This window comes from Xenopus tropicalis, chromosome 8 (assembly GCF_000004195.4).
Source record: "Xenopus tropicalis strain Nigerian chromosome 8, UCB_Xtro_10.0, whole genome shotgun sequence".
Classification (NCBI taxonomy): Eukaryota; Metazoa; Chordata; class Amphibia; order Anura; family Pipidae; genus Xenopus; species Xenopus tropicalis.
Window position 1 is genome coordinate 125,707,845 of NC_030684.2, and position 27,343 is coordinate 125,735,187.

Here is a 27,343-nt window from a genome sequence, read left to right on the forward strand (position 1 = left end):
CACCCTGCTATAGTTCCAGGGGTACCCAGGGCACAAATAAGCACTCACCCCTAATCCCCCCCAACTGGCCTTCAGGCTGGGCCCCCTTAGCCCATAACAAGGTTACAGATATATAGAAACATTGGGGTAACAGTCACCCCGCTATAGTTACAGGGGTACCCAGGGCACAAATAAGCACTCACCCCAAATCCCCCCCTAACTGGCCTTCAGGCTGGGCCCCCTTAGCCCATAACAAGGTTACAGATATATAGAAACATTGGGGTAACAGTCACCCTGCTATAGTTCCAGGGGTACCCAGGGCACAAATAAGCACTCACCCCAAATCCCCCCCTAACTGGCCTTCAGGCTGGGCCCCCTTAGCTCATAACAAGGTTACAGAAATATAGAAACATTGGGGGTACCAGTCACCCTGCTATAGTTCCAGGGGTACCCAGGGCACAAATAAGCACTCACCCCAAATCCCCCCCTAACTGGCCTTCAGGCTGGGCCCCCTTAGCTCATAACAAGGTTACAGATATATAGAAACATTGGGGTAACAGTCACCCTGCTATAGTTCCAGGGGTACCCAGGGCACAAATAAGCACTCACCCCAAATCCCCCCCATAACTGGCCTTCAGGCTGGGCCCCCTTAGCTCATAACAAGGTTACAGAAATATAGAAACATTGGGGTAACAGTCACCCTGCTATAGTTCCAGGGGTACCCAGGGCACAAATAAGCACTCACCCCAAATCCCCCCCTAACTGGCCTTCAGGCTGGGCCCCCTTAGCTCATAACAAGGTTACAGATATATTGAAAGACTGATATAACATTTTCCACCATACCAAGTGAATAGATGGAAGTGGTATTGTACAACAACAGGGTGAGAGGAATAGGCCAAGCATTTATACAGCGATTGTGTATGGGCATTGTGGGGAGATTTCACTGTGTTTATCAGTCGGATAAAAGAAATCACCCACTTAAGACGCATTTCTTCAAGCAGATAATGGCTCTCTATTAGTATAATGCACTTTCAGGCTGCAGAAAGGACCATTTGGCGGAGAGCTTTAGGTCACAGACTCCCCCCCCCCTTTTCTTACTCTTCAGTTCGTAACAATCAGCATTTTATTGTATATTAACCCCTGCCCCGTCCAGTTTGCAGTGTACCATGGGAAGGCTTGCTTTATTTGCTACTGAATAAGACAGTAGGGCATATAGGATCATCCTTTGTCAAAATATTCCATCTGTGTGCCCCCTGGCTACTGATATTCTTTATAACAAATACGTTAAGGGGTTATTAATTCTGTGGGAATAAGTACAGAACATCAGCTATAGTCATAGTCATAGCTATAGTCATAGCTATACTGTATAGGCACAATATGTTTCTATACAGTATAGCTATAGGCCCCCAATTGCCCCCATAGAAAGTGCCCCATAAACATTAATCCCCATAGAAAGTGCCCCCATACACAGTACCCCCCATACGCAGTGCCCCCAACTGCCCCCATAGACAGTACCCCCCATACACAGTGCCCCCAATTGAGACAGTACCCCCCATACACAGTGCCCCCAATAGATGCTCATTTCTGTATTTCATTAATGCTTCTATGGACGTTGATAAATAATTTTGGAATGATGAGTGTTCTGACTGGCTATCTGTCTCTATATCAGCAGCACTTCTAACTAGGAGAAAGGAAGGGGTAGATTTTTATCTTAGAACCGCTGGTTATGATCAGAAATGTAGCTAAAAGAGTACATTATAATAATAAAGCAACATAAATATTGCCCAGGTCTAGTAACCCCTGGCAACCACTCATTGCTTTGCTCTTAATGTAATTGATATAATAATGTCGCAATAAGTTGGTGTGAGTGACCAGATCCCCCTTCTTATTATATCAGCCCACTGATTAACACGGTACGTTCTACACAAGCCTGGTGGCATCTAAAGGGTTCAAACCCTGCCATTCACCCAGGGAAGCAGAGGCGGTGACTCGACTGGAATGTGATGATCAGAATATCTGAGGCCTACTCATCTGAAGGCTACATCAATTCAGCCTTATGCTCCTCTGGCTTTGGATAATAACCTCACGTAGCCTATAATTGCCCTGGGACATCAAAAATAGTATGTTCAATGAGGATTTGTATTGTGTCGCACTCCTAAATGTAGTCTGATAATAAAGTTATACATAGTGTACATATGCAGCATGTGGGAGAGTGTGCTATATCTGATGGCATATGAAATGCAAAATCTGGTATAATATATCTTACAGGGCTCATTGGTTGCTATGGGTAACTGCACTGGTGCTATTTAGCACCAGAGCTTCCTGATTGATTTATGAATGGCCAGATATGGCTCATTTCACTTCATATTTGGAGTTGGAGATGTAACTGGAACTGAGGTTACAACAACATGATAGGAGTGGCAGTGTAAACTGGTTCACTACAGTTCTAGTAACCCAACAAATCAGCAGGCAGCATGTATTGGTCTGATATTTGCAAAAAAACAGCTCATTGGTTACTAGGTATTCCTATATCTGAGGCTATGTTTGCATCATGGTTTTCCATTTGCAATGGTTTATTAGCCTTTAGGCTAATACCCATAATGTAAAAAGAGTTGGGGTGCAAGACAAGCATTAAAAATATACCTGGTATGCCAAATAAGGGCTGTGATTGGCCATTTGGTAGCCCCTATATGGGCTGGAGGCTCTGTTTGGCAGTATACCTGGTTTTTATGCATCCAAAACTTGCCCCCAAGTCAGGAATTCAAAAATAACTCCCTGGTTTGGGGGCACTGAGAGCAACATCCAAGGGGTTGGGGAGCAACATGTTGCCCCGAGCCACTGGTTGGGGATCCCTGGCCTAAGTTATTGTGCTTCAACCTATGGAAAGGCCTCTTTTTTGGAAATCCCCACAGCATGCCAGATAATAAATCCCATACCTATATGCCAAAGTTGCCTATGCACTGAAGTGTAAATGATAGATGTAATAACACACGATATCTTTTCTCCTCCGCAGCCAGCCAGCCAGTCACGGCAGATGTGGTCGTCCCAACAGGAGGTACAGCAATTCTCAAGTGTACAGTGCAGGAACACCAAGAGTCCTCACTTCAGTGGTCTAACACTGCTCAGCAGACACTCTACTTTGGTGAAAAGAGAGGTAAATATATATATAAATGCCAGAACTACTTTTAAATGTTGTCTTCCTCTTACTTCTGTTTCATCAGTGCTTTTGGCCATTTGGGTGCTTCACCAGTTGGCCCGGGTATGGTTGCACTTCATCTAAAATAGTCTTTCTGTTCTGCACTTAGTAGCACATTGGAGTCAGAAGACAAGACCACCTTTCTGGTGTGTATATCTCTCCTAACCTGTGTTCTAACGTCTTCTTTCTTTTTCAGCTTTACGGGACAACAGAATCCAGCTGGTCCACTCCAGCCCCAATGAGCTGACTATCAGTATCAGTAACGTGGTATTGTCAGATGAGGGCGAGTACACTTGCTCAATCTTTACCATGCCGGTCAGGACAGCCAAGGCCGTGGTTACAGTTCTAGGTAAGTCTTATTCTCCTGCACGTTTTGCTTATTCCCAGGCATCGCTCAGCTTATTACACCAAGCTTATTTAGAAAAAAAACTATGGAGAAGCTAAGTACATCTTACTCATTCCCCATCATCATTTTCTGGATATTAACAAGTCTGTAACATGACAGAGAAGTGCTTAGAGATGTTTGAAAACTGAATCTTACACAGAATCATGATTAATATCTAAGGGTTCCCGTATCCTAGGCAACCTAAGGAGCCAGAGTTCTTGCTATATGAAAATCTGCCTAGAGGGACATCTGTCACCTATGTGAAATATAGAAGATAATTTCATGATTATATGACAGCAATTTGTATATGAATGTCTTTCTTTCTATTTCCTCCCTCCCAATATATAGGCGTGCCACAGAAACCACAGGTTTTTGGTTTTGACCTGCCATTTAAGGAGAATGATAAGGCCAGACTGAGGTGCACCACAAGTGGAAGCAAGCCAGCTGCTATTATCAAGTGGTACAAGGGGCCAGAGGAACTGGAGGGTAAGGATACATGTTCCCATTCAATAGACAGAAAAATGTGATGTCTCCTTTCTGTGAGTCGGAGCCATGACGGCTGTCAGTTTCCCTTTGGTCAATTATCTATATCAGTGCTGTCCAACTGGCAGCCCGCGACCCCCCCCCCCATGCTGCCTGTGTGTGCCATACTCTGCCTGCCCTATGCTGCCTGTGTGTGCCATACTCTGCCTGCCCTATGCTGCCTGTGTGTGCCATACTCTGCCTAACCTATGCTGCCTGTGTGTACCATACTCTGCCTAACCTATGCTGCCTGTGTGTGCCATACACACAGATAGCATAGGGCAGGCAGAGTATGTCACACACAGGCATGGTAGGGCAGGCTGAGTATGGCAGGTTTTTGCTGTACTACCACCATTAATATGGGTATGTTCATGTGATAACAAGGGTGTGGTTTCAAGTGGGTGTGGTTTTAAAAAGGGGAGTGGTCAAAACTGGCTTCCATTATCGATCCTCCATAATTCTGGCCCTTGGTACAACAGAAGTTGGACAGCACTGATCTATATATAAGTCCATCACGTCAACACATATACATTAGAGAGCTAATTGGTTGCAAGGTGCCTAGAATGCACCCGGAAGGCTGGGACATGCACCTCATGACCTGAGGCACAACTCTTTTTTGTTCTGTAGTGATGAGCGAAATTTTTCGCCAGGCACGGATTCATGGCAGGAAAAATTTGTCGCACAACCGCACCTATTGTGATGCAACTGTGCCCAATTTGACATGAGCGTGATGCCCATGTCAAATTGAGCACAGTTGCATCACAGTAGGCACGGTTGTGTCAAAATAGAAGCAGTTGCATCAAATTGGGCACAGTCGCATCAAAAAAGTTCTGCGTATGATAAAAAATTGTGTTTCGTGGATTTTTCGCCGATTCAGGTATTTTTCAGAAGTTTCGGATTTTACAGCGAAGCAGGACAGATAATGTTCTACAATGAAGAATTAAAAATTGCACCTCTCCCTGTATGTACAAAGAATATGCAAGTCAGGAACCTGGGGAAAAACAAGGTGATAAAAAGTCCTGTTGCCATTGGCTGGGCTACCTTGTAACTGTCAGTGCTGAAAATGTGGCTCAAGGTGGAGAATAAAGACCTCACTGGGACCTCACATTGTTTTTGCCCTTGATAGTGCTTCTTATAGTTCTACTTGCTCAGCTGGGAGTTGTATTGGCATAGAGACCTACATCATGACAGACCTAAACATCTGGCATTCACCCTCACGCCCTTCCTCCCTACTGAGAACTCTGTGAGCACAAAATTCCTCAACTGTTGCTCCATATCTATTTAGTTTCTGTAAAGCAGATCTGGTTTTAATACAAAATGAGAAGATAATGATATGCCTGTTAGTAGAAATTCAACAGCGGGGCAAGAGCCACATGAGGTCTCCTGTTCAGCTTGTAGTAAAGGATTTCAAAGAACAGCACCTACATGCTGGGATTTTCTCACACAGTTAGAGCGTTGTAATGGAAAGCGAGAGTCACAGTGGAGGCTAGAATGCTAGAGTGATCCAGGGAAGCCCACTCGTAATTTAAATTCCTACAGAAGTAACTATTTCTTTAAAATAAAGATTGTGACTCTCTCCTGACCACACTGAGTATACTTAACTTCAAGACAAATACCCACGTGCCACCCTGAACCGACAGTTGTACAGTGGAATAAATCTCTATTAATTATATGGTTTGGATACCTGGCAAAAGCAATTTCCCACTACTGAGCTGCTGTGATCAGTAAGTATAGATAGTGATCAACTATAGACAAGGAAAGCCACATGACCAATCAGGAAGCCTAAGTAACAACAAAGTACACAGACTACATCAGAGAACGCCTTTATCAAAGAAACTCAATAATAATCAAAGCAACTTGCTGGTGATCATAAAGCCTTCATCGTGATCAAAGAGAGCCCACTGAGCCACCGTTGAAATCAAAGAGAGCCTTAGAGAGATTTAGAGAATTGCCGTTAGTTGGTTGTAATTGTTGATCAATTTTAGTGAGCCAGCGTGATAGTCTCTGGCATATCTCCATGGAGTACCCTACAGGGATTCTGCAGCTTCTGGAATTATATCAAAGATATTCTAAAGAAAGTGTGTATGAATTAGCATTCTGAAGAAGCATGGGTCTGAGATAGTAATGTAGGTATGAAATTGAAGTTGATCTGCTCAGGTCCCCTTAGGATATTAATCATTCCCATGCAGTAGTGACCATGTCCTCTTCTGATCTTCTAAACCAGTACTAGGGTTCTTACTCAACAGCCCACACCAGGTGTGCCTATTTCAACCTTGTTTGCTGAAGCCTACTCAACTCTACTCTTCCCTCCTTCTCTTTAATTAAGTTCAGTAGGACAAGGGTACACCCACGTCAAAAGAATTTTTAGATCAGAGGTTATTGCTTGAAAAATCAAGCAGGCATTCTACAGTCATTCTAGAGTCTTTTGAAGGCATTTCATTATATTCTGGTAGAGGAAGCAATGTTGCCATTCCCACTCATAAATATAAATATGCAGATAAACAACCCTCGTTATGTCCTGTCATAAATATTTATACATTGAGAGTGAACCATTGTTATGAACAGGGTCTATTTTCCCCCTTAAACCATATTCACACAAGCTTATTTACTCTTAATTCCTTCTAAATCCCCTCAAGGTTGGCTTCCCCATTAAGTCCCATATCAGCTATAACATTGTTTCCCCCTCAGGCTCTTTTCCTCTGGAAAACACTGTGCACATTTATGGCACTATATAAAAGATGTATGTAGCCGGTGTTTTCTCGGTAGGATAATTCAGGCTAGCCCAGATAATTGTTTCAAAAGCCCATTTGCGAGTAAGCAGCGAATGTAATATGAGAGAACATACACTCCATTTGGGATCATGGTGATTGCACATGTATCTTCACCCAAGTAATTCCATTTAGGTCTATAGGGAATCTTCCTCTCCCAGCCTTATTATAACAAGCATACCAACAGCCAATGGTTGTCCAAGACCTTATGATTACAAAGCCATATTCTCATGATCAAGATGCCCGTAACAATTGCAAACAAATCTGTGCTCAGTTACCCACATAAACTATACATGAATTGTATCAGAACCGCATTAACAAGCATCTCACAACAACAATTATCTTGGAGAACCCACAATGGTAATGGGAGAATGCACTCATTATCACAAAACCACAAAGTCTGTTGATCTGCAGTTACAGTCATGTGACTGCTCTGTTATCCCACAACTTCATTGACTTAGATCAACACCCCCAGTGCAAGTGTCTTCAAACATTAATGAGTCAATCCGTACCATTGAAAAATTTGCGAAACAGCCATTGAAGTCAATAGGTGACTTTTTTATGCATGCAAGTCGATGGGTGTTTTTTTTTATAGCAACTTTTTTTGTCTCGGCAACATTTTTTTGGTGACTTTTTGTCTAGGCAAGTTTTTTGCCTTGGCGACTTTTTCGTCAACGGCCATTTTTTTCTCATTCCTAATGCAATAAAGTCAATGGGAGTTTTCATTGCAGCAACTTTTTGTCTTGTCCACATTTTTCTTTTCATTTTCACTATTTGTCTTGGCGACTTTTTTGTCTCCAAACTTTTTGCTGAAGTTTGGAGAAAAAATTCACAGATGCCGAAATGACCGTGACTGGCCAAAAAAAAACCGCTTATCACTATCTTCCAATAATCAGTCTAGATGTTGTTTAGCGGTTTGTTGTAGTTTTTTTTTCTGTTACAATGACAAGCTACATGTAGTGGTTTACTGCTGCCTACAATAAGCTTGGAAGGAATTTATGGAACACATAAATACAATACAACCATGCAATACAACCAAAAACAAATGATATAGAAATATTGCTCCATCAAAATGGTATTGTTACTCCTGCACCCACATGTGATTTAGGCTATGTAGATGGTAGCCTCCAGACATTTACTTAATAGACATAATGAACATTGCGACTGACTTATCAACTTTCTTCTTTGTCTCTTCTACCAGGAGCAAAGACCAGTGTATTAGAGGATGGTAATGGCAAAACCTTCACAGTAATGAGCTTTATTGAGTTCACTGTGACCAAAGACGATGATGGAGCTGAGATAACCTGCGCTGTTGGCCACGAGTCACTGCATGATTCCTCTAAATCTTCCAGCCACAAGATTCAAGTCCAGTGTAAGTCTTCTAATAGATTCTACTCTTTGTCTTGTTTTTATTTATTGTTTGCATTCATTCAAGTGAAATAAGACACTACGACATACAGTGCCAAACAGAAGTCAGCACCAAAAACTGAACACAACTCACTTCTTTGATATAGAGACCAATGATGTAAGCCATATAAGTAACCAATGAACCAATGAAGTAAGACATACACTCCCTGGGGTTGAACTATGACAGGGAGAGTGTTAGGGTTGAGGGGGATAACATTACTTTTGGTTTTAATCTCAGCCCTTGCAGATATCCATTTATTATTGATCTAGAAGTCCCAGTATTCCAACATCCAAAAGTTTATGTAGGTCTACAGCTGTGAGTATGGACATCTAAACAATTTATACAACTTATTATCCCAAATGCCAAAGAGTTCTCAATAGAATGGAAAAATGTATAGTCATGGATGGGAGACTGTAATGAGTTTCTTGGACAATGAATGCGAAAAGGGGTCTATATGACAACTCTTACAACTCTTGGGGTCTATATAACAAGCACAAAAGGATTAGCCAAGTGGTGACTGCAAGTTTTAGGAGTTTTAGTTTCCACTAGTGGAATGCTTTCTGCTAGATGTTGGAACTTTGTGGGTTGGATTTGCCAGTGGTAAGTCCAGCTTAAATAGTGTCAAAGGCACACCCTTCCCACACTCAATGAAGCCCTGGCACTGTGAAGTGAGGGAGGGAGGGGTTGTGATGGGCGATGGATGCAATAATTGTTAGTGATGAGAGGGGATTCTTGCATCCATCATGCATTGTCAGACAGTGAAGCAGCTTTAGTTGCAGAAACTAGGGATAGGCAGAAGAAGTATATGCCTAACCCCTCACTCACACTCTGTTGCACCCTAGGCAACTAACCCTAGTTCCAGAGATTGGGCACTAATATTGGTGATCCGCTCTGGCCAGTAGTTAGCATTTCAATGTATCCCTCAAGTGTTCAGTTTGGGTTGAGGTCTGGGCTTTGTGCAGGTCAGTCAGGTTCTTCCACTACCATCTCAGCAAACCCGTTTGTGCAAGGTATTACTGTGCTGAAACAGGGGAAAGCCTTCCACAAACTTTTGTCAAAAACTAAGAAGCAGAGAATTGCAGAGAATATGATTGCATGATGCAGCGGCTCCTGTGTCAGCAATGATAGCTGTGTTAAATATCCAATTCCAAATATTAGAAGGTTTGTCCGCATAAGTTTGGCCATATTATGTGTGTGTGTGTGTGTATATACATACTGTATATATCTCAGACCTTGAGAGACATTGTTTGACATTGTATGTGACCGTGACTTCATTTTAGCCTCTTGTCTTTCCTTATCAGCCATTTAAGCTCTGAAATTCTTCTTGCAATCCTTTTTACTATGCTTATCAGTGAGAAGCCAGATACGAGCCGAAAACAATCTCATCCAGCCGTATCTCAGATATATAGTTCTTATAGGCCTTTTAATCCTCAACATGTACTGTATGTAACACTTTCAGTTTTTGTTTCTGATTCTTATACTTTTAGGGGACTTCTTTAGCCCCTCTTTACTCAGTGTAGCATCAGGACACTAATGTATCAAGGAATACTTACTGTAGAGGAGCAGGTCTTGTCATATATCACAAATATAGGGGGTGTCTTCCCAGACATCATTATTTTTAATACACCTCAGCAGTAAACAAACACGCAATACCTTTAGTAGCCCCTGATATTTTAGTATGGACATTTTGTAGAAATCCAACCCACATTCCATGGATATATTTACTATTGGGGACCTATGATACAGTATTCTAAGGCAGCCATACACTGGCTCATTCTAATAGGTGTCCGGCCAATCAGCCCAAGACCAAACAGACAGACCATACAATTGGTCAGTTTCTAATCCTACAAAAAGCACTTTTTTCTATGTTTGTGTGGCCATGTTGCCTGCCCTTGTCGTAGGCACAACACAAGACTGCAGGGGGCAGCAGTGTTCAGTATTTATAGACCACTCTGAAGTCACATCGCTCAGTGGGCAAGCTACTGAATTTGCTAATATGCGTAGAATATATTTTTGAAACTGGTTGCCCCATGATAAATGAACAAACCAGAATACAACATAAGTATTTTAGAAATTGGCTGTTGGTTCTTTTATTGCTCAAATGCAGATTCTCTGTACCTGTTATACGATAACTCTTATAAGAGGGCCTCAAAAATCCATGGCGACAGATGTATAGTGGAGCAACAGGAGTGTCTTCTACATCTATAGGTTCTTCATTATCCATTTGGAACATGAGTTTCTTTTCTGTGGTACCAGTAGTTCTGCAAAAAATGAAATATAATGATAATATTATTATATGATACATTAACTCACCAGCATTTTGTACTGTATATACCAGATCCTCTATAAAGTACCCTTGGCAATCCAGCTATGCCCCTGCCACTTTACACTTCATAGGCCGGCGTATCAGAGAAGCACGCAGCTCGGTGGCTGCCAGCCAGACTTGGCTGCTTAGAATTCAACTCGCCTGCCTGAGTATTTACCTGAAGATAAAAGGGAATATTCCACCGTGGGGGCCCAAGAAAGAAGGGGGGGGGGGGGCAAGACTCCAGGGAAAATCAATGTGGAAGAGATAGGGAATATAAACACACACAAATTCTAAAGGTTAGCCGCACAGCTCGAGCAGGAGATGAAATAATAGAGTAGCAATCTCTATTCACACACACTGACAAGAAGTAGAGGGGGCCGGCGAGAGGTGCATATGGGGAACCAAAGATGCCATTTGGCCCCGGAGCAGATTTATATTATGTGCAGTGTTAATAGTGCCAAACCGTACACAAATGTGTCTCTGTATCATTCCTGCAGGGATGGTTGTCAAATATCCTACATCTAAAAGCATACCGATCTAGAGATTGAAGGTCTCTTCATATCAAAGTACTTGTTACAACTGCACATTTGTATAGATATAATACTATTAGACTGTGCTGGGTTCTAAATGTGAACTTTTAGTGGCCCTCTGATTATGTCCACAGGGCAGGGGCTTGTCTATTTAGAAGCCTCGTTGCCAAAGCTGTTCTTGACAAATTACTGTCTTGCTGTGATAGGATCAATATCTCTCTGCGGTTCCTGAAGGTCTTCTTTCATCTCAGTTAGATATATATATATACGCAGGTAGGCTGCTGACGGGAGGAACCTCCTTCCCAAGGATGTATCATCTGCACCTCCTGCTCTGCAGAGATCCTCGTTCTTCCACATTGCTGGACCTGCCCCAGCGATAGAGGCATTTATAGCTTTAATAACACCAAAACAGCTAAAATATGGTAAAAATAGAGAGATGGCCCATGAGATGATTTTCAGAGCTTGGTGTCTGCTCCATCTTACTTTTCATATATGAGCAGTTCCTGGGATGTAGCCCAGTGATGTATAGACTTGGTTTGTCAGGTTCCTAGAATGTATTTTTGTTTATCATTGTTTTGCATTGGGCTGTGGGGCAGTTAAGGTGGCCATACATGTTAAGATTGTGACCTCGCCAAGCGAGGGGATCTTTTCCCGATATCCCGATATTTAGGTTAATTCGGTCGTTTGGCCCTGGGGCCAAATGATCAAATTAAGATGACTCTAATGGGTGCAGTCGTTCCGGGGACCGCATCAACAAGCCGATGCCATCCCCGATCCGACTACATTTTTTAACCTGCCCGATTAATATCTGATTTCAGGCCAGATGTCGGTCGAGCAGGCCTGTCGTTGGTGCCCCTACACGGGCCGATAAGCAGCCGAATCAGACAAAGGGACCGATATCGGCAGCTAGAATCGGCCTGTGTATGGCCAACTTTAGTGTACTGATCGGTGTGACTTCCATCTAATGAGTTGTGGGCCAAGAGGTATTCATGTTTGTAATTGTGCTCCTTGTTGCTCTGGGTAGGTACTTATGGGCAGCCTCCTATGCCACAGGCCAAAGCTTGTAACAGCCTAGAGCCACGGACATACTTGGTTCCTTTTTAATTCAGATGGAGATGGACCGACTGTACAGTGTCATCCATGCCCAAGCCAGTCTAATTCTATCGCCTATACTGCTTTTCAAATCAATATAAGTAAACTCACAGACTGTCAAATTGAGTCTTGCTTCTGCACATAATACCTGCTTTCAAGTGCTCGAGTAAATTGCATGTAAATAACTGTTTTTACAGTTCTTCCTCCTACAGCAGTTACCTGCCTATTTGGATTTGACAAGAGAACTGGGCACCGGAACCAAAATCTGACAATAAAGAAGTATTTCTTTAAACCCCTACCTGAATGCTAAGCTAAGGCATCAGAGCTGTATGCCACAAAATGTGCCTTCCTGCTGTACCTAGAGACATGTTAGAAAGCATTGCTGCCACCAATGGAACTTGCTATATTTTCCTAGATGTGAAAAGCAAAGTGTTACTTCGACATACTGTATATTACCTTTCCTGTCAGTTTATGCATAAGAAGTGAGGACATAAATTCTCAAATATAAATCCTCATTCAACCCTTCTTCACCTACTGTAACTCGGTCTTTACTTATGTGCTTGATTTATCTGATGTCCACTCCAATGCCACAGGACAGGGAAACACAGATTAGAATGAAGGTTGGTTCTCTGCCATTGCCAAGGGATATACTGGGATGGTGTCTTCTCCAAATGAACACAATAAGGGCTTTGATATTTTCTTTTTAACTAATGTAACATACAGATAACTGCAAAAATAAAGGAAAACATGGGCTACAAAAGATAATAGAAGCAGATGCTTCCACGTAGGTGTGAAATTAAGCAAATAATATCCCATTATGCTTAGGCTTATGCATAGTAATGCTTAGGAGGCCACTATTGCTAGAGGAAGGAATCTTGCTAACGATGAAAGAAGAATGAAGAATAAAAGATATGATAACTATTCATTTAGCTGATGTTTCATGAGGAACAAATGCTAAGGTGCCATCAGGGCCTCTTCAGAAATCACGGGACCAAACCGTACAACAAAATTGCTAAAACTGTAAATAAAACCTTTTTGGATTATTAAGTCTGCTACCACATCGAGTGGTGCAATTGGTGGCCAGGGCACCCTACCTAATTAAAGATCATTGGTAGACACAGGGTCCCTACTAAAAGGTGAAGACATTGGTGGCCAGGGAGGAAAAAACATTGGTGTTCAGTGGAACTTAGCTTTAAACTTTGGTGGATGGTTGTCTTCCTCCCCCTCTGGTAGCTTCTTCGTCCTCTTCCAGTGGCTTCTACTTGGCCACTTCTTTGTCCTTCAAAAGCAACTTTTTCATTCTTCTCCAGCAGCTTCTTCATCATTCTCTAGCAGCTTCTTTGTTCTTCTTCGGCTGTTTTTTCATTCTTCTCCTGTAACTTCTTTGTTCTTGTTCAGCAGCTTCTTAATCCTTCTCTGGTGGCTTCTTTATCCTTCTTTGACAGCAGCAGCAGATTCTTCTTATTCCATTTGGATTAGCTGCTGGTCACCAATGAATTAAATGAATAAAAGGTGAAGTGTAGCATGGCCAGAGCCCCCTTATAAGCAGAAATCCACCAGCCCAGAACGAATGTCCTCCATGGTGGCTCTGGGTGTCATGCCAAGGGAGGCATTGAAATTAACAGTGTTTACATCTTGCATTTGATGGGCATGGCTGTGTGCACCACTGCTATCTGAAAGTAAATTCATGGGTGAAGCAGAAGAAGAGTAATAATATGTCTATAGCAAACCAGATGAGAAGCCCTGAACCATTTGACTGTTTAGTCTAGGACAGAGTTTATTACCCATGGGTAGGGACCCAGAAAAGAGCCTAGCAAACTCACCGGTATTTATTTTAAAAGTATTGGTACCATGCTGTATATAATATGCTGAAGAGTGTCTTCTGCAACCTGCACAATATTACAGTAATGAATGAAGTGGTACAGTCATGTCAGTAAAGCAGCCAGTGTGCCTCCTAACAGCCTGCTTGGGAGTAAGAGCCTTCCCCTGCTTACATCTTGGAATTTTCTTGGAAGCCATGAGGTCCCTATCAGAATGTTCCTGCTTAAGGTCCCCATACACGAGGTGATTTCACTCGTTGTGCGACGAACGATTATATCGACAAACGATCGTATGGCGATCGGGTTTCCATACGATATGCCATCCACGGGCAACGATAATTTGCAAAAGATTTCATCGTATCATTATCGTAAAATACGTACGATCGTACATCTATGTACGATCCAATGTCGTGTTGACTTCCGCTGCTGGCAATCATGACATGCGCAGAGAACAATCGTTCGAAATGTCTGACACTCACACCAACTGGCAGATTTTATTGTTAAATGACTAACATTTTTAAACCTGGCCGATCGATTTTGGGGACGATAATGTCGGGTCGATTAGTGGGCCGACGATCGTTGCAACACCATCAACTATACGATAACTTAACGATAGTATCGGATCGTTCGGGAATCGGTCGTTTATGGGGGCCTTTAGAGGTAAAAGATGGGTCCATATTCTTGCTACAGTTACATAGTTAGAGCTGCTTCTGGATGTTTTTGTATTTCATTCCTAATTTCATTTTGTGCGTGCGTTTCTTTAACCCCTTCACCGATACCTCCCTGCCTTCTTTTTTTTTTTTATCTTCATTTAATCCTCTCAAGCTCTGACCAAACCAATCTGCCTGACTCTTTTGTATTAATTATGCAAATGGTTGGTCATTAGCATGCAAATAGACTCCATCCAGCTCAGAAGAAGTCTGTTGTATGCTAATTGGTCTTGTCCTCATGCAAATTAGATATCAAGACGACCCCATTAGCTCAAAACTTCAGGTCAGGAGGGATTGTTCTAATGTTGAAAGGGGAAGGGCCAGCGCCGATTCTAGCCAGATGAAAAGTCATAGCTAGTTAATAGAAGCCATAAAAGCATGTTTCTGCAGATTGATAAAAAGGATGCATTAAGCCTTTTAAGTGTATCATACAAACATGAAATAGTTTCCAGCATTTCTCTTCAATAAAATAAGAATAAAGAAGAGGAGCAAAGCTCTAGTTCAGCGGTTCTCAACCTGTGGGTCGGGACCTCTTTGGGGGTCGAAAGACACTTTCACAGGGGTCACCTTAAGATGGCCATACACCTTAAGATCCACCAAGATGTCGCCAAGCGAGTGGATCTTCTCCCGATATCCCCACCTGGGGGTGGGCGATATCGGGGGAATCTAGGCTAATTCGATCGTTTGGCCCTGGGGCCAAACGATCGAATTATAACGATGGTTATAGGAAAAGTCGGTCCGGGGGCCGCATAAACGAGCCGATGCGGCCCCCGATCCGACTACATTTTCTAACCTGTCTGAGATCTGGCCGATTTCAGGCCAGATATCGGTCAGGCAGGCCCGTCCAGGGCCGGAACTAGGGGTAGGCAGAAGAGGCAGCTGCTTAGGGCGCAACGATTTAGGGGTGCCAGGCAGGGGCCTCTCCTGCCTACCCCTAGTGCTAATTTGTCATTGCCTCCGCCACTTGTCATTAGCGGCGGAGGCAATGACCAATCTAACCGCCCCGCCCCCCCCTGCACCTCCTCCTGTGCATTGGCGCGCATGCGCCGTTCTGGGGGGCGGGGAGGAGGGCGGAGTTGACCGACCGGGTTGCCTAGGGCGCTTGGCTTGGCCCGCCCCTGGGCCCGTCTGTAGTCCCCATACACAGGCCGATTAGCTGCCGAATTGGTCTAAGGGACCGATATCGGCAGCTAGAATCGGCCCGTGTATGGGGACCTAAAGACCATCGGAAAACACATATTTCCGATCTTGGTCTTGGGAATAATTTTATGTTTGGGGGTCACCACAACATGAGGAACTGTATTAAAGGGTCATGGCATTAGGAAGGTTGAGAACCACTGATCTAATTGGACAAGCTGGATAGAAACAAATGTGTGGCCTTAGTGGAGACCTATAAGTCTCCAGGCTGGTGGTAGGATACTTCCCACATCGTAGAACTCTACAGAAGGACCAAAGGCATCCAATTAATATTGTGAACTTCTTCCCTTGGAAAGATCTACTAACAACATATAAATTAGCTTACGTCCTAGGCCACTACACTGTTTGAGATCATGGGAGCTTACATTTACCAGAACCCTTGTATGAATCAGCTGGGCACGTTCTATGACACATGCGCATTGATAGCAAGTGGTACCTACCTTTTAATTAACAATAAAGAGAACCATGTGTCTGTACCCCCAGGGAAAGCTGCCTTTTTAATTAAAACTTGGGTTTCTTTGCCGTCTTCGTTCGTATCCGACAATATCTTTAGACAGATTCTTGTCACGCACTGTTGATGCACTTGGTGTAGCAATGTTTAAAGGGGTTTATCAAGTTAATTAATAAATGTGTGAAAACCGGCAACTATCTTTAGAACGCTTTAGCGTTTGAGCACATGTATAATTCATGGTAAGCATTAAAGAATTCTACTGTTGTGATGGTGGGGGGGTTATTTATATCTGGACTCATGTACTCTAGGCAAGTGGAGGCCACAGATACCCATATGTGTTTGGAAGTAGAGGCAACATAGAAGCAGGCATTTGGACCCTGGTGCAAAATTTCACTCATGGCCCTCCTCTTTTCACCTTAAGCACATATGGCCTCTACTTTCTTAATCTTGTCTACTCCATCCACCAATATCATTTGATGGTTGCATGCTAAACTGTGAATAGCATGTTGACAAATAGTTAGCTTTTGCACCGGTGCAATTACTTATGATAGTAAACCTTCTCTGGTTTAGAGCTCTTGGGAGAAATATACGTACATATATCAGGTGTGTGTATTAGTAGAGAATATCCCATGAACTTGCAGAAAGCCAATATTCTCCAAACCTCGATCAAACCCACCATTTCTATATGAATACAATGTTACCTTTCTTGAGCAGAAATGTATTCATGTGGGTTCAGTGGGGTGAGGCATATACATGTCCCCTCTCCTTTCTAGAGCATCATTGATTGTGGAATGCTAGAAGAACAGAACTTAGGGCATAATATACAATGTTCTTAGTAGTTCTAGATAGTGATGGGCGAAATGTTTTGGCAGGCATGGATTCGCTGCGAATTCCTGCGTTTCGACATTGGCGCTGCGGAAAAATTTGCTGCGCGTCCAAAAACTGTTGCAAGAATAGTCCCGCGTCAAAAGAATAGAATAGTTATGCCGCGTGACATCTTCGCCGTTTTGCAAATTATTCGCCATTTCACGCATCTTTGAAAGATTTTCGCTGAAGCAAAACGCGACAGATTCGCTCATCACTAGTTATAGACACTGAGCATCCCTATCTCTGCTTTAATTAGTCAACTGGATTATAGTAATATTCTGACCTGGTTTGGGGTTATTTTCACACCTATAGTAGTTGAGGATGCTTTCCTTGCACATTCAAAACACAACACTATGGGCCCAGTTGCGACCTACACAGTTGACATGGTGTTTGCTGCCCACGCGGCTAATACAGTGCAAGTGGTGGACACGTGCCATACTGTCTGCAATAATATTGTATGTTCCTTTAACATTTAGGCAATTTTGTTTCCAGTGCCTTGAGTCAGAAGACTTATATAAACATCTATGGGCCTGATTCACTAAAGGGCGATAAAACGTGCGCTATTTTTATTGTGCGCTAAAATTTTTACCGCGTCTTAATTTTGGCAATTTTTCGCTTTTTTACGCGCGATATTGCATGCGTTATTTAACTCGTGAAAAGACTATTTCAATGCGGTATTTGCCGGTACATGCGCTAAATTACGCGAATAATCGCCGCATATGAATGGTAGCATAGAAATAGTGTATAAAAATTGTTGCCGCATATAAATGATGTATATAAATATTAGCCACATATAAATGGTAGCATATAAATAGTAGATGCTTATAAATAGTAGCCACTAGTGATGAGCAAATGTGTTCTGGTTTCTTTAGTGAAAAAATTAGCAAATCTTTCGAAAGATCCACGAAACGGCAAAAATGTTGTGCGGGCAAAAAAATTGTTGCCCGTGACTATTATTTTTTGACGCTTGTATCAATTTTTGGATGTGCGGTGAATTTTTGCGTGGCGAATTTTTTCATGCGTTTTGCCATTGGCGAATTGTTTTGCGAAACGCATGAAAAAATCCGTCGCGAAAAAATTCAACGGACGTCCAAAACTTCGCTGCGAATCCATGCCTGGCGAAACATTTCATCACTTCTAGCCAAATAGAAATAGTTGCGCAAATGAACGCACGCCATGTTAGCCATACACGCCAATACTTGCAGAAAATTACTGTATTAAAAATGAACATTTCGCTGCAAACTGGCGGCTGCGTCACTCTAGGGGAAACACAGACTTGAATAAATAACACTGTAAGTCCATATTTTATTGCAAAAAATCATTTACTGTACTTTTGTATAATTTTTCGCCTGCCTGTAGTAGGTGTTAATTTTCGCATAGCCGAATGCGATATTTAGCGCGCAAAAGTTATAGTGAATCATGCGATCATATTCTTTTCAGCGCGGAAATTAACGCAAAACGGTAAAACTAGTGCGAGAAATACCGCATGCGAAAATGCCAATTTTTCGCACGCGATAATACTATGGTGAATCGCGCGCAAATTATTTTGCGTTTTTTTACGCAAAAAAGCGTGCGATAATTTTTATCGCCCTTTAGTGAATCAGGCCCTATGAATGCTATACATTATATAATAGACGGTGTTCAGAGTTTTATCTTACAGGCATAGGACCCGTTATCTGGAATGCTTGGGACCAAGGGTATTCCGCATAAGGGGTCTTTCCGTAATTTGGATCTCCATACCTTAAGTCTACTAAAAAATCAATAAATCATTAATTGAACCCAATAGGATTGTTTTGCATCCAATAAGGGGTAATTATATCTTAGTTGGGATCAAGTACAGGTACTGTTTTATTATTACAGAGAAAAGGGAATCATTTAACCATTAAATAAACCCAATAGGGCTGTTCTGCCCCAATAAGGGGTAATTATATCTTAGTTGGGATCAAGTACAGGTACTGTTTTATTATTACAGAGAAAAGGGAATCATTTAACCATTAAATAAACCCAATAGGACTGTTCTGCCCCCAATAAGGGGTAATTATATCTTAGTTGGGATCAAGTACAGGTACTGTTTTATTATTACAGAGAAAAGGGAATCATTTAACCATTAAATAAACCCAATAGGGCTGTTCTGCCCCCAATAAGGGGTAATTATATCTTAGTTGGGATCAAGTACAGGTACTGTTTTATTATTACAGAGAAAAGGGAATCATTTAACCATGAAATAAACCCAATAGGATTGTTCTGCCCCAATAAGGGGTAATTATATCTTAGTTGGGATCAAGTACAGGTGCTGTTTTATTATTACAGAGAAAAGGGAATCATTTAACCATTAAATAAACCCAATAGGGCTGTTCTGCCCCCAATAAGGGGTAATTATATCTTAGTTGGGATCAAGTACAGGTACTGTTTTATTATTACAGAGAAAAGGGAATCATTTAACCATGAAATAAACCCAATAGGGCTGTTCTGCCCCCAATAAGGGGTAATTATATCTTAGTTGGGATCAAGTGCAGGTATTGTTTTATTATTACAGAGAAAAGGGAATCATTTAACCATGAAATAAACCCAATAGGACTGTTCTGCCCCAATAAGGGGTAATTATATCTTAGTTGGGATCAAGTACAGGTATTGTTTTATTATTACAGAGAAAAAGGAAATCAGTTTTAAAATTCTGAATTATTTGATTAAAATGGAGTCTATGGAAGACAGGCTTTCCTTAATTCGGAGCTTTCTGGATAATGGGTTTCCAGATAAGGGATCCCATACCTATATATATATATAGAGAGTATGTATAAATGCCGCACTCACAGGACTTATGAAAACAAAAAAGTATTTATTAGCAAGGACTAACGTTTCGGCTGACACAGCAGCCTTTCTCAAAGAGAATATATATAGAATATATATATATATATATATATATAATTTTCTTTTACCGCTTCATTGCTTCAGTACTCAAGAACAATGTCACCTTCTTGGAATTAACCGATTCCTCATATTCCCTGCTAATGACTGACAGCTCCGACACACCCACTGGACATACTGCTGCCGGTTCCCTTCTTATTCTGTCTGGAGGGAGGGGGCTCATTTTTGGGAAATGCGCCAGGTTTCCTTGCTCTAAAAGATGTTTGATAAGCAATTCAATTTCCCCCGGAGTTAACAGCCATGTCCAAGTGACTGATATTCAGCATGTGCAAGCAGCCTGCTAGATCCTACCCAATTTATATTGACCCGGGAGGCTGAGAAGCGTCTTTATTATAGAGTCTGTCCTTAGACTGTTCCACCATTGCTTCAGCCTGAGGGCTCTCCCAGGCAGGGAAGAGGTTAATAGGTACAAAAGCTGATTTAATGTGACAAAATTAAATCTTCGCAGGTTAACTGATGGCTAGGAAACTTTTATTTGTTCATGTGCAGATATGTGTTACATTTGGAAAATTGTGTAGCATACACACAATTGTATTGTGTTGAAAAAGGCACATTAGATTAGGCTGAGGATGCTCAACATTTGGGATAATGATGGACTATCTGTATAGCAGCTCACTGACAGCCAAATTAGTACTGACCACCCCCTTAAGATCTCCCCTTTTGTATATATGAAATTAGTTGTGTTATTGATGCAACTAAATTACTTTGGATAATCAAGTGCTTCCTTGTTTAGTTGCATTGAATGTGTCATTCTTTACACAAAGGAAGAGGTGGTAATAATGAAACCCATGTGTTCTAGTTAAGGGCCACCATTACACATACATTCATTATTCCAGGATGCTGCCTTCCCATTACTATAGCACTACTATCTAATATTATGCAATTAGTGCGTAAGTATGTATGTATGTATGTATATCTTTATTTATAAAGCGCTACTTATGTACGCAGCGCTGTACAGTAGAATACATTAATACAAACAGGGAGTTATTAAGATAATAATAGATAAATACAAAGTGTAACAATAGATACAAATAAATACAAGATACAGTTGCAATAAGTTAAGAGTCAAATACACAGGAGGATGGAGTTCCCTGCCCCATAGAGCTTATAATGTATATGGGAGGGTAACTTAAGGTCCCCATACACGAGAGCGGATCTTCACCCGATATCCCCACCTACGGGTGGGCGATATTGGGGAAGGTGTAGGCCAATTTGATCGTTTGGCCCTGGGGCCAAATGATCGAATTATTACGACGGGTATAGGCAAAGTAGGTTCAGGGACCGCATCAACGAGCCGACGCAGTCCCCGACCCGACTAGATTTTTTTTCAGGCCAGATATTGGTCAGGCAGGCCCGTCGGTAGTGCCCATTCATGGGCCGATTAGCTGCCGAATCGGTCTAAGGGACCCATATCGGCAGCTAGAATCAGCCCGTGTATGGGGACCTTAACAGACACAAATAGGCAACTATAAGTGCTGTAGGTCACAGTGGGTGACATTACAATATAAGTGCCAGTTCCCAGATCAGGTGATGGGTGAGTGCTCCAAAAGGGAGTCTTTAAGTTTAGTTTTAAAAAGACAGAGGGAGGATTCTCACCGGAGGAAATCAGGGAGGGCATTCCCAATGTAAGGGGCAGCAAGGCAGAAAGGTTTAAGGTGGGAAACAGCAGTAGTAGTGGGGGGCACAACCAAACGATTGCTCTGCGAGGAACGAAGGAGTCGGCCAGGAACGTACGGAGACACAAGGGAAGAGATGTAGTGAGGAGCAGAGGAATGGAGGGATTTGAAGGTTAAGAGAAGGAGTTTGTAAGAAATTCTTTGTTTGATAGGAAGCCACGATAAGGCCTTTAGCAGGGAAGGGCCTGAACTCTCCTGGATGAGAGGAGGAGAATTCTGGTTCTTGTTTTTTATACCTCAAATCTTGCTTCCAAGCCATGAATTCAAAAATAAGCACCTACTCTGAGGCTACTGGGAGAAGGACCACACAAATTGAACATCAGTGCAGAACAGTCAAGGGGGTGCCAGTCACAGCTGTTACGCACAACCTCCTCATGATTCTTTATTACAACCTTAGCTGGTAGCTAGCAAGTACTGGAGATACAAGGCATAGTGAATCAGAAAAATGTCAATAATACATAATCCCATCATTGTGTGTTGTCATTTCTCTTCTCCTTATTTATTGAACCTAATTTCAGGGTCAGTAGAAAGTGCTATTGCCCTGGTCTCTAAACCATGAGAGGTCCCCCTTATTGAAAAATGAAAATATAAGTACAAAGGACACCAAAGATCTTTGGCTGTTAAAAGTCAAAGCTCTGAGTTATAGATCAAGAATAATTGAGGGGCTGCATGTTGGGCATCCAAGATATATACGTAACTGCATCAGGGGGCTTCAGCTTCATGTATGGCCAGGGGCCCACTGTCCTTCAACAGAAACCTCGTAGAGCCTTGAGAATTCCCCATCGAGGCTGGCAAAAGCAAGGAGCTAGTGGTTTTTGTCTGAGTTTCTCTAATTGACTGTATTATTGACTGTGGTCCTGATAGTCCAGATCCAGCAAGCTCAGAGCTAATCAGATAATAGAATGAGATTTAGACCACAGCCAAAAAAATCAAGGTTACTAAACAACATAGAGTTCTTCTGACTCAGAGAAACACTTGAAAAAAAGACTGAATATACTGCAGTACAAATCTCTATAATTTTATCTAATCCCCACTTAGAGGAGGTGATCTAGCATTTAACTCTTTACATCCATAACACCTTTACTAAATGGAAAGTTCATGATGAATTTATGCAAATCTATCCTTGTATGGCAACTATGTCAAGGAAACTAAAACACCAATGACAGATTTTTATTAAAAACAAACAGTATTTAATTCTCCTGTCCTCACCACAAGCTATTTACCAGGGACTGTGTCTGATAGTAGAGAGAGATTGTGCATATAGCAGCAATAGGATAATAGCCTCTGAGACTGTGGCTGTGGTGATAGCAGGTATAGTAGGGAGAGATGGTGCCTATAGTAGCAGTGGGGGGATAATAGCCTCTGGGAAGGGACTGTGGCTGTGGGATAGCAGGTATAGTAGGGAGAGATGGTGCCTATAGTAGCAGTGGGGGGATAATAGCCTCTGGGAAGGGACTGTGGCTGTGGGATAGCAGGTATAGTAGGGAGAGATGGTGCCTATAGTAGCAGTGGGGGGATAATAGCCTCTGGGAAGGGACTGGGGCTGTGGGATAGCAGGTATAGTAGGGAGAGATGGTGCCTATAGTAGCAGTGGGGGGATAATAGCCTCTGGGAAGGGACTGGGGCTGTGGGATAGCAGGTATAGTAGGGAGAGATGGTGCCTATAGTAGCAGTGGGGGGATAATAGCCTCTGGGAAGGGACTGGGACTGTGGGATAGCAGGTATAGTAGGGAGAGATGGTGCCTATAGTAGCAGTGGGGGGATAATAGCCTCTGGGAAGGGACTGGGGCTGTGGAATAGCAGGTATAGTAGGGAGAGATGGTGCCTATAGTAGCAGTGGGGGGATAATAGCCTCTGGGAAGGGACTGGGGCTGTGGGATAGCAGGTATAGTAGGGAGAGATGGTGCCTATAGTAGCAGTGGGATAATAGCCTCTGGGAAGGGACTGTGGCTGTGGGATAGCAGGTATAGTAGGGAGAGATGGTGCCTATAGTAGCAGGGGGATAATAGCCTCTGGGAAGGGACTGTGGCTGTGGGATAGCAGGTATAGTAGGGAGAGATGGTGCCTATAGTAGCAGTGGGATAATAGCCTCTGGGAATGGACTGTGGCTGTGGGATAGCAGGTATAGTAGGGAGAGATGGTGCCTATAGTAGCAGGGGGATAATAGCCTCTGGGAAGGGACTGTGGCTGTGGGATAGCAGGTATAGTAGGGAGAGATGGTGCCTATAGTAGCAGTGGGGGGATAATAGCCTCTGGGAAGGGACTGGGGTTGTGGGATAGCAGGTATAGTAGGGAGAGATGGTGCCTATAGTAGCAGTGGGGGGATAATAGCCCCTGGGAAGGGGCTGGGGCTGTGGGATAGCAGGTATAGTAGGGAGAGATGGTGCCTATAGTAGCAGTGGGATAATAGCCTCTGGGAAGGGACTGTGGCTGTGGGATAGCAGGTATAGTAGGGAGAGATGGTGCCTATAGTAGCAGTGGGATAATAGCCTCTGGGAAGGGACTGGGGCTGTGGGATAGCAGGTATAGTAGGGAGAGATGGTGCCTATAGTAGCAGTGGGGGGATAATAGCCTCTGGGAAGGGGCTGGGGCTGTGGGATAGCAGGTATAGTAGGGAGAGATGGTGCCTATAGTAGCAGTGGGGGGATAATAGCCTCTGGCAAGGGACTGTGGTTGTGGGTTAGCAGGTATAGTAGGGAGAGATGGTGCCTATAGTAGCAGTGGGGGGATAATAGCCTCTGGGAAGGGACTGGGGCTGTGGGATAGCAGGTATAGTAGGGAGAGATGGTGCCTATAGTAGCAGTGGGGGGATAATAGCCTCTGGGAAGGGACTGGGGCTGTGGGATAGCAGGTATAGTAGGGAGAGATGGTGCCTATAGTAGCAGTGGGATAATAGCCTCTGGGAAGGGACTGGGGCTGTGGGATAGCAGGTATAGTAGGGAGAGATGGTGCCTATAGTAGCAGTGGGGGGATAATAGCCTCTGGGAAGGGACTGTGGCTGTGGGATAGCAGGTATAGTAGGGAGAGATGGTGCCTATAGTAGCAGTGGGGTAATAGTCCAATAGTGGGGTAGCAGGTATAGTGAAGCTTATTTAATAAATAGGATAAAATACTCAAGTTCCACTCTGAGATTTAGTTACTAAAAATCCACAATGTTTAATGTTACAAGCTAATTGCAAGCTCAGTGTCTTTCTCATGTAGTGTGAATGAAAGATTTAGTACAGATCATAATCAAACATTGTCTGCAAGTTACTCCAACACCTCCCATGCACACTAATGCTGTCCTCTAACTCTTCTGATCTTGCTTGCACTCACAATGAGCAAGTGCTTTATTGTTCCTTCTAGTCTAATGTCACATTACACTGGCTATTGTCATATTTCAAAAGAAAAAAGTAGAAATAAAATAAACTGATGCTAATGATTTGTGCAGTTTTTCAGCACAATTGATCATTCTTAATTGATTCTTTGTTTCAAAGATACACATATTGAAGTTATATATAGATAATATAAATTGTATGTAATAATATAGAGTTGCATGGCTTCTGATAATCTGCCCAAATAGCTGTAACGCATAGGGCCCTCCATCTGTGCCACCGTGTGGGGAACATCATAGACCTTCCTTAAGGCTTATGCAGTAATAGGTGCAAATCCAGTGGTGCCTAACAGTGCTCATTGGAACTAATTATTAATTATCTTTTATTGTTCTAGTGCACAGCTGGCCAACTGGAGACTCTCAAACATGGACTTCATATTTCATTCAGGCCATAAACATGTATTTTATCATGCAATATTCTCATTGGTTGGACAGTACTGGAAAAGTGCATAAGATCCTTGACTGTTTGGAGCCCCAACCCCTAGAGAGGGGTCTAGTTCAGGTCGAGGGCAGCATGAAGAGCAGTTAGCTTGTTTTCCTTACCAGGGCCACCATCAGACATCTTCGGCCACCCTGACCAGTACAGCAGGCCTTTAGTAAGCGCCACAGAAGCCCAGATATTGCTGTACCTACCTGGAAATTGAACAGAAGTATATTGATAGCATCTTACTACATAAACACTTGTTTACTTAGTCCATTGTGTGTATAGAATTGATGCAACGCCAATGACCAGGTTACAAATGAACAAGGCCTCATTTGTGTTTGCTGGAAAGCTTTTTCTTAAGTAGCAGCGCCCCCTACAGGATCAGAGTAGGTACCTGAGGGCTCCCTGAGCCTAAGTGAGCTCCTCTTGTTTTCATCCAGCACTACAGACCATTTTAGGAGAAAGAAGTATGGATCATAGAAATGTGGAATGGACTGTAAAATGACAGATTAGGTGACTGCTGTCCCTAATGCAGGAAAGTGACGCTAGAGCTGTTTTATGCCTGGGCCTAGAGATTGTCCGTTATTATAAGATCACTGCCACACTCTTCAATTGTATTGGTAAATAACCAAAATATACAATTTACTGTAGGTGCTCTACTATCTGTAGTGATCTTTATATTTGTCACTCAACATGGTTTTGAGATTGAACAGATTATAAATCAAATGATTTACTTAAATTATACCCTTATGCAAATCTGTGGTTGCTTGAAACAACCTACCCTGTAGGGCAAGAGTCCCAAGTGCTAAAAACCTGGACCTATTCCCTATTGGGACCCTGCACCCCAACTGGTACAGTAATGTAATAATAACATAGGGAACTGAAAGCCCACTCACTAAACAGAGCCATTGTTTTAGGGCACAAGATCCAAATATGTATATTGCAGATGGAGCCACTACAAGGCAGAGATACAGGTAGAACCAGTAGGTTCCATTTGTCAAAATCAATTCGTTTCGCACCAAGGTACTTAATCATGGGCACCTACGCTATAAAATTCATTACACACAGTAGTAATGTTTGGGAAACACCCAAAATAGAATTTATTTTTGGAGTGGGAGAATTTATTTGCGGCAGCTGGAAATAGGGGCTTGTGCTGACTTAAGGGGAGCTCAAAAAGTCTCCATATTTGAGCAACCACATTGGAAAGTTTAAGTGGCATTAAGTTATTGGGGGATGCTGGGAATCAAAATATGCAAGACTTACATAGTAACGTAGTAAGTTAGGTTGAAAAAAGACGTACGTCCATCACGTTCAACCATAATGCCTATATATAACCTGCCAAACTGCTAGTTGATCCAGAGTAAGGCAAAAACCCCATCTGAAGCCTCTCTAATTTGCCGCAGAGGGGAAAAAATTCCTTCCTGACTCCAAGATGGCAATCGGACCAGTCCCTGGATCAACTTGTACTAAGAGCTATCGCCTATAACCCTGTATTCCCTCACTTGCTAAGAAGCCATCCAGCCCCTTCTTAAAGCTATATAATGTATCAGCCAGCACGACTGATTCGGGGAGGGAATTCCACAACTTCACAGCTCTCACTGTAAAAAATCCTTTCCGAATATTTAAATGGAACCTCCCTTCTTCTAAACGGAGTGGGTGCCCTCGTGTCCGTTGGAAGGGCCTACTGGTAAATAAAGCATTAGAAAGGTTAT

At 42.6% G+C, this 27,343-nt stretch overlaps 1 protein-coding gene across 2 annotated transcripts in view; it reads left to right on the forward strand.

Moving 5' to 3' along the window:
* Positions 1 to 27,343, forward strand: part of cadm3 (cell adhesion molecule 3) — a 220,341-nt gene that overhangs the window by 147,461 nt on the left and 45,537 nt on the right. For both annotated transcript variants that reach the window (XM_002937752.5, XM_002937753.5), the window contains exons 2-5: positions 2,993 to 3,133; positions 3,372 to 3,524; positions 3,909 to 4,046; positions 8,052 to 8,222. In XM_002937752.5, the coding sequence (XP_002937798.1) occupies positions 2,993 to 3,133; positions 3,372 to 3,524; positions 3,909 to 4,046; positions 8,052 to 8,222 (603 nt within the window). The remainder of the gene's footprint in view (positions 1 to 2,992; positions 3,134 to 3,371; positions 3,525 to 3,908; positions 4,047 to 8,051; positions 8,223 to 27,343) is intronic.